The sequence below is a fragment of the Hyaena hyaena genome, unplaced genomic scaffold (assembly GCF_003009895.1).
Source record: "Hyaena hyaena isolate Hyena2069 unplaced genomic scaffold, ASM300989v1 scaffold_16, whole genome shotgun sequence".
NCBI classification, from domain to species: Eukaryota; Metazoa; Chordata; class Mammalia; order Carnivora; family Hyaenidae; genus Hyaena; species Hyaena hyaena.
Genome location: NW_024080650.1, coordinates 711,655 through 730,814, shown reverse-complemented (window position 1 = coordinate 730,814; position 19,160 = coordinate 711,655). Strand labels below are relative to the sequence as shown.

The 19,160-nt window shown below is 41.8% G+C and overlaps 2 protein-coding genes across 3 annotated transcripts in view; one reads left to right on the top strand and one right to left on the bottom strand.

Moving 5' to 3' along the window:
* The window catches only part of ATRN (attractin), a 204,332-nt gene extending 201,484 nt beyond the window's left edge, over positions 1-2,848 (bottom strand). The window contains exon 1 of the mRNA XM_039224093.1: positions 2,573-2,848. Within this exon, the coding sequence (XP_039080024.1) occupies positions 2,573-2,848 (276 nt within the window). The remainder of the gene's footprint in view (positions 1-2,572) is intronic.
* A 268-nt stretch (positions 2,849-3,116) lies between these two features.
* DNAAF9 (dynein axonemal assembly factor 9) overlaps positions 3,117-19,160 on the top strand; it is a 136,435-nt gene continuing 120,391 nt past the window's right edge. For both annotated transcript variants that reach the window (XM_039224527.1, XM_039224519.1), the window contains exon 1: positions 3,117-3,262. In XM_039224527.1, coding sequence (XP_039080458.1) covers positions 3,180-3,262 — 83 coding nt within the window. In that variant the 5' untranslated portion in view covers positions 3,117-3,179. The remainder of the gene's footprint in view (positions 3,263-19,160) is intronic.

Below are 19,160 nucleotides of genomic sequence, written 5' to 3'. Positions count from 1 at the left end.
TTTTTAAAAAAGGAATGGTGCTAAGACAACTGGATAGCCACATATAAAAGAATGAAGTTGGACCCTGTTTACCTCACACCAAATAAAAAATTAACTCAAAATGTACCAAAGGCCTAAATTTAAGAGCCAAAACAAACTCTGAGAAGAAATTGTGGGAGTAAATCTTTGTGACCTTGAATTAGGCAATGGTTTGTTAGATATGACACCAAAACACAAGCAACAACAACAATAAATGGATAAATTGGATATCATCAAAATTAAACATTTTGTGCTTCAAAGGACACTATCAGGAATGTGAAAAGACAACCCACAGAATGGGAAAAAATTTTTTTTGCAAACCATATACCTGATGAGAGACTTTTATCTAGAATATATAAAGAACTATTACAGGGCACCTGGTTGGGCATCCAACTTGGGCTCAGGTCACCATCTCACAGTTCATAAGTTCAAGCCCAACGTCTGGCTCTGCACTGACAGTGCTGAGCCTGCTTGGGATTCACTTCCTCTCTCTCTGCCCCTTGCCCACTCATGCTTTTTCTCTGTCTCTCAAAATAAATAACGTTTTAAAAAAGAACTATTACAACTTAGTAAAAATAACCCAATAAAAAGAGGCATAAGATCTGAACAGACATTTCTCCAAAAAGATATACAAATGACTAATAACTACATGAAAAGATGCCCAACATCATTAGCTATCAGGGAAATGCAGACCAAAGCCGCATTGACATACCACTTCACACCCATTAAGATGGCTATAATAAAAAAGATATATAATAAGTGTTGCTGAGGATTTGGAGAAATTGAAACTCACATACATTGCTGGTGAGAATGTAAACGGTGCAGCTGCTTTGAAAAATGGTTTGAAAGATCCTCAAAAGCTTAGAGTTACTATATGATCCAGTAATTTCAGGCCTAGGAAATATACCCAAGAAAACTGAAAACATATGTCCTACTAGAACTTGTACACTAATGTTCATTGCAGCGTTGGCTAAAAAACATAGTAAAAATGTGCAAATAACCCAAATCTGTATTAACTGATAAGTCGATAAGAAAGATGTGATTTATCCATTCAATGGGATATTATAACCATAAGTGTGAAATTTTAATACATGCTACAACATGGATGAACCTTGCAAACATTATGCTAAATGAAATAAGTCAGTTACAAAGGACTACATACTTATGATTCCGTTTATAGGAAATGTTGAGAATGGACAAGTCTGTACAGAGAGATAAAGATTCATCGTTGCCTAAGGCTGGAACCATTGGATACAAATGGGGGAATGGCCGCTAAAAGGTGTAGGTTTCCTTGTTGGGGTGATGAAAATGTGCTAAAACTAGTTGTGGTGATGACTGTACAAATTTGTGAACACACCCATAGAACTGCAAAAAAAAATAAAAGGAAAGGATAACATCAACCATCGCAAGAACTGAAAATTTTGTTTGATAAATCTCATGGCTGAGTCATTGAATTTGTCACAAGCCCAAACTCATATCACTAATGTTAGCTGGGAGTTGAATCTTAAAAGGATTGTGAACTTCGGATTAAAAAACAATTGATCTCAATATCTGATGCAGAAAAAGATGAACTTCTCTGCCTGCAAAGGAGAGCTGTACTGGTAAAGCACAGGCTCCCTGAACAAAGCCAGAGGTGATCTTATATGATGTTCTGGGAAGCCCTGCGTTCCGGGATTGGAGGTATTTCAGAAGCGGAAGCATCCAGCTCCCCACGGACTGACTTCCAGCTGTGTTAGCTAGGTTTCCAAGGCAGCTGAAGACCCGGCTAACTTCTGAAGCCTGGTCACCCGAGCGAGACACTTGCTGATTGGCTGGTGTTTAGAAGCGTGGAGCTGTCAATGATTGGCTGACTTTCAGAAGTTTGGGACTGTCATTGATTTACTAACATTCAGAAGCCTAGTTACCGGAGTGAAGCTGTTGTTGACTGGCCGATTTTTAGAAGCAAAGCCCTGGAGCGAAGCAGTCACTGATTGGCTGCTTTTCAAAGCTTGTTTTTGATGTGAAGTTATTTCTAAATAATGGTAGTTACTTGTTCACGACTCGAAACTTGAGCCAAGAAAAGTCTTTTGAATAAGAATACGTACTTTTAATTTCTAGCCCTTTCTTTTGGTCTTCCTCAGCTAAACCTGCTGGAGCAACTATAGATACTATCCAGATCTTTTTATTTGCAGAGGTATAGGATATTTCAAACAGGGTTGCCAGTTAAGCGATCTAAGCTCCAATTACCTTGGCGACAAACAGTTCTAACATTTTTGTAATTGCAAAAAGATGAATACGAGGCATGTATAGCATCCTGACAAATCAATACGGGACGCAAGACAAAATCAAAATATGTCGTGCATAAGTGAAACTCCTGATAACCCTAACAATTAAGTGTATTTCCCCCATTTTACACACGAAAAGATTGAGTCTCGATGCATTAGGTTTCTGGTAAGGACGCGGTAGTCGGAAGCAGGTCGAGCCAGGATCTGAACGGTAAAGGGCAGGGATTCCCTGAGAACCTATGAGCCCCTGACGCCCATGCCCTGTGCACGAGTGTGCGCGCACTGCTAACCTGAGGTCGGCTAGGAATAGGCAGGATATTTAAAGGGAAGTTGCGCAGCTGATTAGCAGCGGGGGAGGGAAGAGCAGCGAGGCACCAGCCTGGGAGATCTGGAAGAGCGAGCCGGGAACCTGGGAGGTGCTTTAGGTTCCCGAGGCGCCCCGGGACGCGGCTGCTGCAGCGGAAGGCTTCGCTGGAGGCCGAAGCCGGCGGTGTGGGGCGGGACGGAATAAGGCCCCGCCCCCGGGCGCGTCCGTGTGGGTGGCTGGGGGCGCAGCAGAGTCCCATTCCGTGATGCGGGATCTGAGGATAGGGCAGAGCCCAGGCGTGGAAACCCTCACCCTGGGGATTCGCGTTCTCAACGTCCCGCCCGGCCGCCTCGCAGCTTAAGGACAGCGCTGCCCTGCGGCGGCGCGCCCACCCTCATCCCAGCGGGTCCCGACGCCCCCACCCACGCTCCGTGCGCGCGTCCGGCCCCGCCCCCGCCTCGACGTGCCCCCTGCGCGCCGCGCCCCCCGCCCACCCGGCACGCCCAGCCGCCCCGCCCGGCTGCAGCGGGCCTGGAGCTGCCGGGCGGGCCTGAGCGACCCTCGCAGCCGCAGCGTCCTCTTCCGCCGCCATGGACGTGTATCCCCCGCACCGGCTGGGGCTGCCCCGCGGGCGGTTCCCCAGCGGCCCCGGCCGCGGGTCGCCCTCTGTCAGGTACGCGGGGCCGAGGCCGTAGAGGGGAGGCCGGGCTGGGGGTTGCGGGCTGTTGGGGTCCGGTGACGCCTCCAGCCGCAGGGCGTGGTCCGACATGGCTTCCTTGCAGACGGTTTTCCCTAAACGGCTGCCAGAGGAACGTTTCCCCAGGAACGGCGCCCTGTGTAGCGGCTCCCACAATGGCTCCCCTGCAGACGACTCCACAGCGGCTCCTCTGTAGACCCCCTACTATGACATCCCCACCCCCGTAGTTTCTCCCAGAAAAGACATCCCTGTGGAGAACCTCCGCAGTGGGTTCTCTGTGCGTAACCCACTTGCCTTTCCCTTGGAATATTTCCCCCCGAAAGGATTATGTATGGAGACACCCCGCTCCTACAGTAGCTCCCCTAGGTAGAATTCCCAAATAGATTCCTCCAGAAACGGCTTCCGTGTACTCTCCCCTACAGTAGGTCTCCTCTAGAGCCTTTCCCCTTGACAGCAGCGTCCCTAAAAAGTGACCCCCTTCTGCCTCCTGCATATACACACGCTGACAGCATCTTCCCTGTTGCGCGTCCCCCCACCTCCCCGTGCCCCAGCCTGCATCGCGACGCTCCCTCATTCCACAATAGGGAGCTCAGGTTGGGGGGAGGTGGAGGTCATTAGGCTCGCAGGAGAGAAAACTAACCGGATGAATAGGAAAAAGAGGCCCAGAACCCCCGAAATTAGCGGACCCCAACCCCCTGAGGAATTGGCGGACCCCAAGCCCCTGGGGTTAGAGACCCAGCCTCTGGGTGCCTCGGTATGGGGGTATTGGGGAGGGTCCCGCCCCCTTTCATTATAGGAAGACCCATTTCCGATTTCTGCTCCCAGTGCCTTTGGGGCTGACCTTGATAGTCTGGGCATTGTTTGCGAAGGAGCTGTTATGGGGCTGCTAGCAGAATATGGAGGTTGGAATGAAGGAGCATTTGCAGCAGAGATCGTTGAGAGGCAAGAAAGGAAAGAGAGAGACATCGGCTTTGGGATTGCTAAACTGTCTTTAAATCAGGAGAGAGGGTTTTTTGTTTTCCATTTTCCGTATTTTAGCAGTTTAGCAAAGAAAATCTGTTCCCTTGAAAGGAAGTTGTTAACTTACATGTTAAAATGGCTTTTCTTGTATCCTTGTTATGGTACTTAAGGCATTGTATTTTTAACTTTTTGCTAGCCAATCTGTTTTTTTGTTTGTTTTTGTTTTGTTTCAGCAAGAACTAAATCTTAGAATCCTGTACCTCTCTCACTTCCTGGCATTCCTTCCCCCCACTCCAGCAACTAATGCACAATTGTTGAATGAATAAAGAATGGAGGAGGTAGCGCTAGATACCCATTTGCATTTGGGAGTCCTAATTTGCTTCAAATTTGGCAGGTGACGTTGTTTGAACTCCTGTGCTGCCCTTCAGTGGAATTCCTTGTGTTCCAAGTGTTTAGCTGCTTATGGTAATCATCTTCAATCTGTCCTAACATTTTTGGCAGCCACTTTCACTGTTAGAAAATATTTGAACTTTGTACAGAATAGAAACTGCAGAGGATACTTTTTTTTTTTTTAAGTAGGCTCCATTCCCAACAGTGGGCTTGAACTCAGGACCCTGAGATTAAGAGCTGCATGCTTTACCTGCTAAGCTAGCTAGACACTGCTGCACAGGATATTTTAGAATTTGGAGCAGCCATCCGTTAAATCTAAGCTCTCTGTAGACTTGGGGTTCATCCTAGATCATCTTCAGCTCAGGAGTCTTGAGTCTTTGAAACTTTTAGGAGAAAAAAGCTTCTCAGTGAAATCCACCTCTGACTGCTGCCTTTCTGGTTTCTAGGAGCATGACAGTGCACAGGATTTTTTTTTTTTAAATAGTGTTTTTATGTTAGATTAATGTTGGCTAACTTTGCTAATCATAAACTCTGAGTCTTAAGTAGTTTGAGTGAAACTTGGTCCTCAGACAAAGGATAGTGCAAGGAACCCCAAGGCCTGGCTGTTCCATATACCTTTGGTAAAAGAAATTTAGTCAAAGTTCCCCTCCTTTATCCTACCTCCACAGAGCTGAACAAGCTTTTCTTACCCCTTTAAGCCCTACCCTGACTTTTGACATTGAGTGGCAGCTATGGGCTCCACACTTTCCTGTCACTCATATTTGGCTGCCTTGCTGCGCTCTAACTCCTGACTGATGAAAGAGGCAGGCCTAACTGGTGAAGTTACATTCCTAAAGACCCATAGATAGTAGTTTGGAAGTGTGTGGTTCTATTCTAGCAATGGAGTTCATTTTCAAAGATGAAGAATAGAGATCAGGAGTTAAAATGATGCTTAGAACTAGAAGCTTCTTTATCAGGATGTGGTAGTCATCAGTGTTGCCCATCAACTATTTTTGGCTTCCACCTCCTGGGCATGTGCTGCAATTATACTTGTTTGCCCCCTTGAAGTTGGGTATGGCCTTATGAGTTCTTTTTAATCAGTGAAATGTGCTCAGGAATGGTAAAAGCTTCTGGTGCGTAATTTGCCACTATCATTCCCTCTATTGTGACTGTTGGGGCTTCAGGTGGTAGCTTGCCCATTAGTCTGGCAGCCAGAGCAAACCTCCAGGTGACCTATGTTTAACATACAGAGAAAGTAGTGAACCTTCGTTGTTTCAAGCCACTGAGGTTTTGGAGTTAGTGCTGACTATCTTGACTTATATAAAGAAACCAGTGTAATTAGCTGAAATATGCTTTCCTCCAAAAATCTTTTTCTGCAGAGGAACCTGATCCTGCTCAGGACTTGTTTGTTAGTTTAAATTTTAGTGCTCTTTATATACATAACACCTGTGCTAGGTGTTGTGGCTTCAGACAAACAAGGCAGGCCCCTTACCCTCAAAGAGCTCCTTTATAAGTGGAAAGAGACAGAAACAGTAAAAATCATAATAAAGAGTGTTGAGAAATAAGCACAAAGGAAGAAAAAGGGCTGAAAGAACAATAATGTAAGAAGATATAGTCAGTTTTGAGCTCAACTGTTGGAAGGATGAAGTTGCTTCTTACTGATAGTGGAAACACTGGAATTAGAGCAGGTTTGTGGAGAAAATAGAGTTCAGTTTTAGCCTTATTCATTTTGAGTTGCCTAATAGATATCCAGATGGAAATAATGGATTTGGAGTTCAAGAGAAAGACTGCAACTGGAAGTACCATACTGATGACTCTCACATTTTTATTTTATCTATGAGCCTGGATAGAGATCCAGGAAGTAAATGTAGATAGAGAAGAAGACCAATGTCCAAGTCCCAGGATATCCCATATAGGAAAGACAGTGTAGAAATGGTTTCCAAATCCTAATGGATAGTGGCTTCCCACTTTTGAGACAGGAAAAAAAGAATACAGGACACTCCTGAAAAGCCAAATGACAGATACCGTCATTTGGCTTTCCGTGATGGGCTGGTGAGGATTAAGAATAGACTATTAGGTTTGTTAACATGGAGGTCATTGGTGACCTTGACAAGAGCAGATTTGGTGTAGTGGGTTTAAGAGAAAATGGGAAAAGAACTGAAGACAATGAATATAGATAGCCATAATGATATTGTTTCAAGGATTGAAGAGCAGAGCCCTAGGGGGATGGCTGTGACAGACAGCAGAATAATAGGGTGTGGCTAAGAGAGAGCAGAGTAATAAGGCTGTGGTTGGAAGAGTGGAAGTGTTAGAGTTCTTTTTGGTTTTAGGTGGGCAGACATTATAATCCACCTGAAAATGTTTAAGATGATTGGGAATGATGGTGTACAGAAGGGAAAATTGCAGGGGTGAAGTCCTTGAGCAGGTGAGAGGGAATGGGATGTAGGACGTAGATGAATATTTTGGCCTCAGACTAGATAGGTACATGGACAGTTCATCTGTGATGAGTGTATGGACTCAGATGCTGGTGGTTTGGTGATCAAGAAGCTAAAAATCTTTAGGGAATGTGGAGAACTGAATGACCCAGAGGTTTGTAGGTTTTTTTTTTTTTTAAATGTTTTATTTATTTTTGAGAGAGAGAGAGAGAGAGAGATGGCATGAGCAGGGGAGGGTCAGAGAGAGAGGGAGATACAGAATCCGAAGCATGCTTCAGGCTCTGAACTAGCTGTCAGCACAGAGCCTGACGCGAGCCTGACGCGGGGCTTGAACCCATGAGCCGTGAGATCATGATCTGAGCCGAAGTCGGATGCTTAGCCAACTGAGCCACCCAGGCGCCCCGGTTTGTAGGTGTTTATAACAAGAAGGGATAGTGGAAGAAGGGATAATGGGTGGTTATTGTTGGATGACATGAAGAAATCAGCCACAATAAAATAAAGCAAAAAGTTAAATAAATGAATTGTCTCAAAACCAGAGGGCATGAGTTTCCAGATTAAAAGGACTCTCCAGTAGTCATGCACAACTATTTTAAAAATATCCCTGCCAAGGTAGAACATCATGCAATTTTTGAGCACTATAAAGATAAAAGAATATCTACAAATCACATAGATAGGGTCAGGAATCATAGGATTGTAGCAAGATTGGAAACTAGAAGCTAATGGAGAAGCAGTGCCTTCTGAAGGAAAATGGATTCCTACCCAGAATTCTGTATCCAGACATACTCTTAGGCAGATGTAAGGATGAAAACATTTCACACATGCAAATTCTCAAAGTTTGACCTTCCACACACCCTTCATTAAGAAGCCACTGGCACAGGGGTGCCTGGGTGGCTCAGTTGGTTGAATATCCAAGTCATTTCAGCTCAGGTCATGATCCCAGGGTTGTGGGATTGAGCCCCACGTAGAGCCCTGCTCAGAGCGTGGAGCCTGCTGGGGATTCTCTCCCTCTCTCATTCTGCCCCTCTCCATGTTCTCTCTCTCTCTCGCTCTCTGTCTCTGTCTCTCTGTCTCTCAAGAAAAAGAAAAAAACACTGGAAGATTTGCTGTAGCAAAGCAGTCTGATGAAGGGGTTCTTGTGTTGGGAATCATCTATAAGGGACTCATAAGCAAGGGCTTTCTTTGTTACCCCTGGAAATTACCAAGGGGATGGGAGCATTTTTTATTATAATTTCCCACATTGCTTACCCTAGTACTTAGATCAATGTGTGGCACATAGACAGCATTCACTAAATATGAATTGCTATTGTAAGCTGTTATGAAATATTGCTTGCACTAATTATTTATTGAATGAATAGAGAATAATTACAGTTGAAGCTGTGGGCTATGTTAAATTTCAGGAGTGTTCAGAGAATGAAGAATCACATGTGAGCTAGATGGTGAGAAGTGGTTCACCACAGTGATGTTCTTATAGAGTGCCTATAGTAAAGCCTCACAGAACCAAGTTATCTCTTCAGGAGATGTATAATTGGCCAGTGGCCAATACTCCTGATACTCTTCCAGTTTACACATCTACAGAATAATTGCTATTGTACACATAATCCTGCCTTGAGGAAACTCAGAATGCAAAGCAAGGCTTTGACTTTGTATACCTGAAAATGCAAAACTTTACCTCCTATACTTGCTTAGATGCTGGACAGGGAGGGTTGGTGTGGTGCATATAGAAGCAAAGAGGGTTTGCTAGTTAGCCTTTTATGGTCTCATTTCTGGCCCAGAGGTAGAGGTCTGAGTATCTGCCTCTTTACTTGTGTCTAGGATGATCGTGTACTAAGGACTCTTATTCAGTGAATATTCTGGCATTAATAGTGCACAGTATCTTGATAATGTTTCCTAGTTTCCTAGCCTTTAGGCTTGTCTATGATGTTCTAATTTTAAGAGAAGAGTGAATGAGATGCAGATGCCCTCCAGAGTTAGACAGCTTAAGTTGTTGTTTTTGCCCTGAAAGTTTAAAGAAAAAGAAAAGAAAAAGCAGAGTTTGCAACTGAGTTTAAAATTTTTATCTGTGGGTGTCTCAGTTTGTTGAGCATCCAACTCTTGATTTTGGCTTAGGTCATGTTTTCAGAGTTCATGGGATCTAGCCCCAAGTTGGGCTCTGCACTGGGAATGTGAAGCCTGCTTGTGATTCTCTCTCTCTCTCTCTCTCTCTCTCTCTCTCTGCCCCCTCCTGCTCATACTCACTCACACACTCTCTCTCCCTCCCTTCCTCTCCTTCTCCCCCCCCCCAAATAAATACATATTGGGGCACCTGGGTGGCTCAGTTGGTTAAGTGTCCAACTTTGGATTAGGTCATGATCTCACTGGGCTCTGTGCTGACAGCTCAGAGCCTGGAGCCTGCTTCTGAGTCTGTGTCTCCTCTCTCTGCCCCTCCCCTGCTCATGCTCTGTTTGTCTCTCTCTCTCAAAAATAAACAAACATTAAAAATTTTTTTTAATGTTTTAAAATTTTTGATCTGTGATTTTAAGCCCCGGTTTGAGGAAAAGTCAGCTCATTTGGTATGCTTTTTATTTTTAGCTTCTTATTTTGAAATGATTTTAATTTTTTAAAATGTTTTATTTATTTTTGGGGGCGGGGGGAGAGAGAGAGAGCATGAGCAGGGGAGGGTCAGAAAGAGAGGGAGACACAGACTTTGAAACAGTCTCCAGGCTCTGAGCTGGCAGAGCTGGCACAGCCTGATACGGGGCTCGAACCCACGAACCATGGGATCATGACCTGAGCCAAAGTCGGATGCTTAACCAGCTGAGCCACCCAGGTGCCCCGAAATGATTTTAGATTTATATATGAATTGCATATATGGTAGAGTGTTTCTATATAGCCCTCATCCAGCTTACTCTGATGTTAACATCTTACATATAACCATGTGCATTTATCAGAATCCTGGTATAATGCTTTAGTTTACTAAGTAACTTTTGTTTACTTGGTGTTTAGCACTCCAGATTATTTATTTGAATTTCTTCAGTTTTCCCACTAAATGTCTTTTTTCTACTCCAAGATCCAACCAAGGATCCCACATTGCATTTAGATTTGGCATGCATTTAATAGTTAAAGAAGTGAGAGTGAAAAGTAATTGTGGATGCTTTCTGAATGAAGACTTGTGAAACTGACTTTACAAAGAGCAGATTGTGTGAGGAAATGCTCAGAGAAAGCTGGGGGAAAGGAAGAAAATGGAAAATAAGATGTTGTTACAGTAGGGTATCATGAACAGACTTCAGATAACATTTTCCATGTGTGGTAGGTAGCATTTTCTGAAGTTCTTGAATTCAGTTTGCATAGTATTTTATATACCCTAGTTCATGAAATATGTGTAGACATAATTGCAATTGGGCACCACTTTTAACCATTTTAGATAACGTGGCCTATCGGTTAAGAACTACGTTTGCTAGCTGGTAAAAGATGCTTAACAGTAATGACTTAACTTTGAGGTTTATGTCGTAGAAAAGATGTCTGTCTAAGGAGAGTAGGCTAGTCCTGGTATAAAGTCATCGGGGAGGGAACCAGGCCTCTTCTGTGTATTTTGATATTCTTAGCAAGTGGATTCCATGACTTCATGGTCACACAATGGCTGGAAGAATTCCAGCTATCATGTCTGTCAGGCAAGGGGAAAGAGAAGGGACAGCTCTCCTAGTTAAGTTGGTTCTTTCTCTTCAGAGAGTTTCCCCAGAAAGTTACACATGATAGCTTCTTTCTGCATATCTCCTTGGTTAGCTCTAGAAGCAGAGGGACTGGGCGATTGCTTGCCCTAAATAAAATTGGAGTACTGTGAGTGAAAAAGGGGAGAATGGATATGGACGAGGTAAGTGATTGTCTTTCCCACAGAGAGGTAGCATCATGGAATGAAAGTTACATTACTTAGGATTACTAATAGCTTTGGTGAGCTATATCAAAGTGCTAGGAGAAAATGAAAGTCATTAAATGGCTGATGATATCAGTGAATTTCTCATTCATACCTCTGTGTGTATGTGTGTGTCCTTTCAGTTTACATATTGATTGTCAGTGGTTAACCATGTTTTGACCATGAAGGTGGTAGTGTTGGCTTTGCTTTCTCCATTGTAAATTGTTGCTCCAGCAAAGACGTCAGTGGGAAATATTTCTTGCCTTGCTGCACATCCTGTCTTCTTGCCTTTCTTCCAAGTCTCTAGTTTTTTTGTTACTGTTTTGTGAGTTTTTTTAGTTTATTTGTTTATGATGTTTATTTTTGAGAAAGAGAACATGAGCAAGTGTGGGAGAGGGGCAGAGAGAGAGAGAGGGAGACACAGAATCCGAAGCAGGCTCCACGCTCTGAGCTGTCAGCACAGAGTCTGATGTGGGGCTTGAACCCACAAACCATGAAATCATGACCTGAGCCGAAGTAGGATGCTTAACTGACTGAGCCATCCAGGCGCCCATAAGTTGTTTTTTCAGTAACCTCTACACCCAACATAGGACTCAAATTCACAACCCCTAGATCAAGAGTCACATGCTCCACTGATTGAGCCAGCCAGGCGCTCCTCAAGTCTCTAGTTTTGCAAGGCGAGTAAATAATTGCCACTTTTACTCAGAGCCAAGTTTCTTAAACCCTAGTGGTCCTACAGTAGCTTCTTTTAATCAGTACCTAAAGATTAGGCTTGTTTGTATTACTCCTGCAGTTGATTTCCCCCTAGCATTTATTATGAAAATGTTCATAAGCACAGAAAAATTAAAATTGTTCAGTGACATTTATGCATATCCATACTTAGAGTCTACGCTTAATATATTTGGTATATTTGCCTTATACCTCCATCCCTCTATCAGTCCATTCTATATTTTAATGATCTTTTTTTAAAAAAAACTTTTAATGTTTATTTTTGAGAGGGAAAGAGACAAAGCACAAGTGGGAAGGAGCAGAGAGAGAGAGGGAGACACAGAATGCAAAGTAGGCTCCTGGCTCCCAGCTGTCAGCACATAGCCCGACGTGGAGCTCAAACTTATAAACCGCAAGATCATGACCTGAGCTGAAGTTGACGCTTAACTGACTGAGCCACCCAGGCGCCCCATAGAGTTTAATGATTTTTAAAGTAAGTTGTAGACTTCGGTATGCTTCAACCCTAAATGTTTCCTGCAATTGATTTTGTATTAACAAGAATGCATTCTTTAGCAAATAACAGAAACGCAGCTCAAAGGCTTCAAGTAAAAAGAATGTATTGCCTTATTTGGTTGGGATAAATAATGGGGAGATAGACTTGTAGGAAGAAATACAGAAACTAGGGCCTCAGAAACTGGAACCAACATTCTTTTATCAGAATATTGTCTTTCACCATGTCGCCCCAAATCCACATTCTTCCTCCACTATGACCGTAAAGGCCATTTCTCTTCCAAGTCTAAAATGGGAAATCCGGGGTGCCTGGGTGGCTCAGTCGGTTAAGCATCTGACTTTGGCTCAGGTCATGCTCTCATGGTTCTTGGGTTCAAGCCCCGCATCGGGCTCTGTGCTGACAGCTCAGAGCCTGGAGCCTGTTTCAGATTCTGTGTCTCCCTTTCTCTCTGACCCTCCCCTGCTCATGCTGTCTGTCTGTCTGTCTCTCTCTCTCTCTCTCAGAAATAAATGCATGTAACACTTTAAAAAAATAAAATAAAATGGGAAATCCTTGGCAAGGCTTCCAGTTGCTCTGGCTTGCTCCTGGTTATGCCCTGGGTAATTGGAAACCGTGGCTGAGAAGGTGTGCAGTGTATGTTACGAGGGGAGATAGAAGTGGAAAGTATGCCGAGTTAGGTATGTAACTCAGAAAACCTTCCTGCTTGTTTTCTGAAGTTGGCATAATCCTAGTACTTTTGAGAAGGAGAACACAAAAGAGAACTGCAAATGCAAAAAACCTAAATTAAATAATAGTATATTGAATCTGAAAGTATGGTAAAACAACTTTATACACAAGTTGGGATTTGTCCCAGAAAGCAAGACTCGTTCATCATTAGGAAATCTATTAATAAAACTAACAGACTACTAGATGCCCCCCCCCCAGCTACTTAAACTTTAATATTCATTCCTGATTTAAACCAACTAACATAGTAAGGTTTCAGCTAATATAAGATAAAGAAAAGAAATAATCATCTCCTGCCCATATTAAAGCAGTAGGCTCTTCATTGTTCTCTCAGTTTCAACCGTTGTCCTCCTTTGGTCTGTTTTCAAAACAGTAAATAGGGGCGCCTGGGTGGCTTAGTCGGTTAAGCGTCCGACTTTCGCTTAGGTCATGATCTCGCGGTTCGTGGGTTTGAGCCCCACGTCGGGCTCTGTGCTGACTGCCAGCTCGGAGCCTGGAGCCTGTTTCAGTCTGTGACTCCCTCTCTCTCTGACCCTCCCCTGCTCATGCTGTCTCTCTCTCTCCTAGAAATAAATAAAACATTTAAAAAAAACAAAAAACAAAACAAAACAGTAAATAAAGTGATCTTGTAAAAATAGAAGTCATCTCATAAAAGTCATCTCTCTCTTAAACACTCCAAGAAAAACATCCAGTCGTGAACTACAAGACTCTAATCTGTTTTCCACCTTTTTTCCCCCTCATCTCCTGTTAACTACTGTCTTCCTTACTTTGCTACAAACACAGGTCTCAGGGACATTCCTGCTTCTGGGCCTTTGCACTTGCCGTGCAGCTTTGCTCTCTAGCTTCCTTTAGGTCTTTATGCATATATCCTCTTGGTGAAGACTTTCCTAATCTCTCTCTTTAAAACTGCAACCCACCCTTCTCTTAGACTCCCAGTCCTTCACTTATCGCCATGTGACAAATGTATTTTTCTTATTTGTTTTGTTTATCTCTCCTTTCTCCCCAACCCATTTCCCAATTAAAATGTAAGTTCTGATATTTTCATCCCGAGGGTTTTTGCCCTTTTATTCATTGCTTAATCCCCCCCAGGCTCTTAAACAGCCAGTGCCTGACACATGGTAGGTGCTCAATAAAAATGTGAAGAATTAATGTGTTGAAATAAAAGCTGTAAATATTGAAAAGAAAGAGATAAAAATGCTATAATTTACTACTTGGAAAACATTGGTAATAGGTAAAACTATTAGTGCTAACAAGTTTATCAAATTGTTTGAAAAAGGTAATGGACTCAAGATCACACTCAAAATGGGAACAAAAACCATAACATACCTATGAGTCAACCTAATAAGGAATATGTAAAGCTTATGTAAATAAAAATACAAATCGTGGGGCGCCTGGGTAGCTCAGTAGGTTAAGCATCCAACTTCAGCTCAGGTTGTGATCTCACAGTTTATGGGTTCGAGCCCCATGTCCAGCTCTATGCTGACAGCTAGCTCAGAGCCTGCAGCCTGTTTCAGATTCTGTCTCCCTTTCTCTCAGACCCTCCCCTACTCACGCTCGCTCTCTCTCTCTCTCTCTCTCTCTCTCAGAAATAAATTAAAAAAAAACAAAACAAAAAACAAATCTTGACAGAAGTGCACAGAACAGGAGGGGAGTGAATGGAGAAATACATCGTGTTCCCGAGTGGGGAGCTCAGTGCTGACCAGATTGTATGATCACAATACAAATTCTCAGTGTGAATTTTTCTGGAACTTGTCAAGCTGATTTTATAATTCGTCTTAAAGAGAAAATGTTCAGTAAAAGCCATAGGATCTTTGAAACAATGATAGAAAGACTTCATTATCAGATGCAAAAATTATCTATTACAGAGTTCAAGTAATAACATAAAACTCTGTTTATTGTTTTAAGTGTACTCTGTGAGAATAAATAGATCAAATAAAGATTGAAAATATGGATCCAGTTTTATATAATAATTTATCATACGCTAAAAGTGGCATTCTATATCAGAGGATTAAAAGGATCAATATGTAGTCTTGGGACATTTGTTTATATTTTGAAGGAAAAATACAGTTATATTCCTACTTCACAAAGTAAAAAAGCAAATTCCATAGGAATAAAGAGCTAAATGTTTCAAATACGCAAATAAAATGAACTAATTGGCATTTTATTATTTTTTAAATAATAGTGGGGAAGACCTAAAATTCCTAAGCCTACAAGTAGAATTAGATGGATTTGGTTCTATAAAACTTGACAGCTCCTGCAAGAAAAAGATACCATAAACAAAGTCTAGAAGTTTAGAGAAAATAGTTGCAACATATGACCAAAACACAACTTTTAAAATATGGGATATATAAATTGTGCAGACCTCCCCATGACTAAATAGAAAATGGGTAATGAATAAGAATAGGCATTCACAGAGGTGACTGGGTGGCTCAGCTGGTTGGTTAAGCATCTGATTTAGGCTCTTCATGATCTCAAGGTTCTTGAGTCCAAGTCCCACATCCAGCTCTCTGCTGTAGGCACAGAGCCTGCTTGGGATCCTCTGTCTCCTCTCTCTGCCCCTTTCCTACACATGTGTACTCTCCCTGTATCAAAAATAAACCTGAAAAAAAGCATTCGCAGAAAAATGTAGATGATCAGTAAACATTTGACAGTCTCTCTAGTGATTAGGGGAAAATGTAAATTATGAAAATAAAAATTCTCACCATTAACATTAATTGAAAAGTATAACAACACATGGCTTAGAAAGTTGTGGGGAAACTGGTATTCTGGTATGTTGTAGGTGGCTGTTTTAAGAAAACATTTGGCAGGGTGCCTGGGTAGCTCAGTGGGTTAAGAGTCTGACTTCGGCTCAGGTCATGATCTCACAGTTCGTGGGTTCGAGCCCTGCGTTGGACTTTGTGCTGACAGCTCAGAGCCTGGAGCCTGTATCAGGTTCTGTCTCCCTCTCTCTCTGACCCTCCCCTGCTCATGCTGTCTCTCTCTCTTTCTCTCTCTCTCTCTCTCTCAGAAATAAATAAAACATTAAAAAAATTAAGAAAACATTTGGCAGGATCTATCAAAATTTTAAATGCAGTTACCTCAACTTGTTAGTGCTACTTTTTAGGTCTCTACCTTGCAGAAACTTGTGCCAAAGATGGATATAGTTATTCTTCGAAGCATTGTTTGCTATTCAAAAATAATAAATATCCTGAATGTGCAGTCATAGTGGCTAAAAAAAAAAAATACAGTACAGCACTTTAAAAAATGCAGTTGAGTTCTGTGTACTAACTTGGAAAGTTCTTTAGGTATACAGTTAAGTGAAAACATGTTTCAGAGCAGTTATGTATCCCATGATTATGATTTCATGTAAAAACAATCCACCCCCCAAAAAAGCCTCACCCAAGCTATATGGTACTGAGAGATTCACGCCAAACTGTTCACAACAGTTTTCTATAGTGTGAATAACATTGGTATGAGCATTCACTTTGTAAAACAATCAAAACACAAAGCACACAGAATGTAAGGACAGTATATTCATTAATTATTTAATTTTGAAAATAAAACAGTTAACTTATGGAGAAAAGATGGGCAAAAATAAATTTTTCACGGTTTTTTTTCCCCTTCACTTCCAGGGAATCAGGATAATGAAATATAAACGGGAAAATATACCTGGCTGTGTATATAGTAACTTATGAAAGCAGTGACCAATGAATGAACTGTTACACATAAACTAAAGATGAGAAAAATAGATGACTGTTTAGAATTCAGAAATACTGTTTTTGTAGCAAACTTTATTGTCAGGAAATCACTGGTGTAGCAGAAAGGAAAAGTTCACACATAGGGTATCTGATGCTGGCTCACGTTCTGGTGTTGCTAATCTTTACTCAGCCTTGTGATTTTGGGTAAACTTTTTCTGTTTGGGTCTTGGCTTCTTCACTTTATCCTCTATCATGTCTATATTTTGAGTCTGAATCGAGGGAAGTTAGAAATAATGTATAGTATACCAGCAGCATATTGGGCAGAAACTACTACAGTCTCTGCTGAGACTACAGATGTTCTAAAAGAGGAACTTTGTAAAGTGGTGGTGACCACAGGCCATCTGCCTATGATGTGCCAGCTGTGCTCAGGTAAACTAGAAGCTAGATGACAGTGCTCTTGCTGGACTTGGTATATGTTGAAAAGTTTTCTTTTGGGGCGCCTGGGTGGCTCAGTCGGTGAAGCGTCTGACTTCAACTCCAGTCATGACCTCATAGTCTGTGAGTTCAAGTCCTGCGTTGGGCTCTGTGCTGACAGCTCAGAGCCTGGAGCCTGCTTCAGATTCTGTGTCTCCCTCTCTCTCTGCTCCTCCCCGCCTCATGCTCTGTCTTTGTCTCTCTCTGGAAAATGAAGAAACCTTAAAAAATTTTTTTAAGTTTCTTAAAAAACAAAAAAGACTGGTGGATATACAGCAAGCTCTGTGGTGAATTCTAGGGGTGAGGAACAATGACAATTTTAGTTACATAATGTAATATTCCTTTTTTTTTTCATCAAAAAAAGGATAATATGTGTTTTACATGTGGCACTGAGGTATATAAAAGCAAGTAAGTATGCCAAAATGTTAATAGAGGCTAATTCTGGGTGCTGGGAATATGGGTGATTGTGGTTTTCTCCATACTTACTGAGGTTTTTTAATAGGTAAGTATTTCAGTAAGTGACAAGTTTAATGCTTCAGTGACAAATAATAGGCTATGTTCTGGTTAAAAATTAAATTTGGGAAGCAGGAAAATGTATAAAAAACTGAATTTAGGTTTACTCATGTGACAAGAAAAGAGATACTAATTAGGATAATGTTTTACTCTGGGAAAAGGAAAGTCTTTCTACATTTTATATGCTTCCACTTTATTTGGCCAAGCTACTTGTGGAAAAGAAATGCTTTTTGCTCCCGTTCTCAGTATTGTCTTGGCTTTCCACAGCAGTAGTTGGGGGAGCTGTTTGTGTCCTGGTCACATGACCTAGTCATGCTTTTTGTCACTGGCTGTAGTTAGTTTGAAAACCAAGGAGCTCTGGTAACCTTGGCAGTCAGTCGGTCTGCTGTTCGTTTAGGTTAGGAAATGGGCCAAAGGACCAACTTGATGAAATACTTCTGGTGCAGGGAATGATTGCAAGATTGGTCTTGTATTAAAAATGAAGAAGGGGGAGGGGCAGATAGTTTCCCAAGGAAAGAAGGTTTCTTAGTTTAATCTTGATTATCTTGCAGTTCCTGTTCTGCTTCTAAAAACCCTAAAGTTACTCCATGTGACTCCCTTAACCTCCAGCCCCAGACTTTTATTAAGAAAATGTTCAAGTAATACAGAAAAGGTGAAGGAATAGTATAGTGAAGACTTGATTTACCTACTACCACTTAGAGACAATAATTTTTAACATTTTGCCATGTATGTTATCTTTATTTTTCTTCTACGCATTTTTTTCCGGTTAAGCCCTTTCCAAGTGAGTTATAGACATGACACTTCTAAGTACTTCCTCGTGTATCTGCTTAAAAAAAAGACATTCTAGGTATAACCACAATAACATCTCACTAAGAAAATTAACTAATTCCTTACTACCATCAAATTCCCAGTCCATATTCAAATTTTCCCAGATGTCTCATGGGTATTTACTGTTTTTGTTTTTAATAAAATTAAGGTTTTTACATTGTATTGTTACTATTGAATCACTCACATTAGAAGCATTCTCCCTCTTTGTTCTTCTTGTTTTACATGACGTTGACTTTTTTTTAACTTAAAATTGTTCTTAATTATGCTAAAATAACTAACAAAATTTACCATCTTAATCATTTTTAAATGTACAGTTTAGCGACAGTAAGTACATTCATATTGTTGTATACTCACCCACAGAATTCTTTTTGTGTTATAAAGCTCTGTACCTGTTAAACAGTAACCCCACCTCTTTCCCCCAGCTCAAAACTACCACTCTACTTTGTCTCTATAAATTTGACTGTAGTAAATATACCTCATAAAAATGGAGTCATGTAGGGGCGCCTGGGTGGCTCAGTCGGTTAAGCATCCGACTTCAGCTCAGGTCATGATCTCATGGTTCGTGGGTTCGAGCCCCGTGTCGGGCTCTGTGCTGACAGCTAGCTCAGAGCCTGGAGCCTGTCTTCGGATTCTGTGTCTCCCTCTCTCTCTGACCCTCCCCTGCTCATGCTGTCTCTCTCAAAAATAAATAAAACATTAAAAAAATTTTGTAAATGTAATCATGTGATATTTGTCTTTTTATGAATGGCTTATTTTTCATTACTATAATCTCAAGTTTTTAGGAATCTCA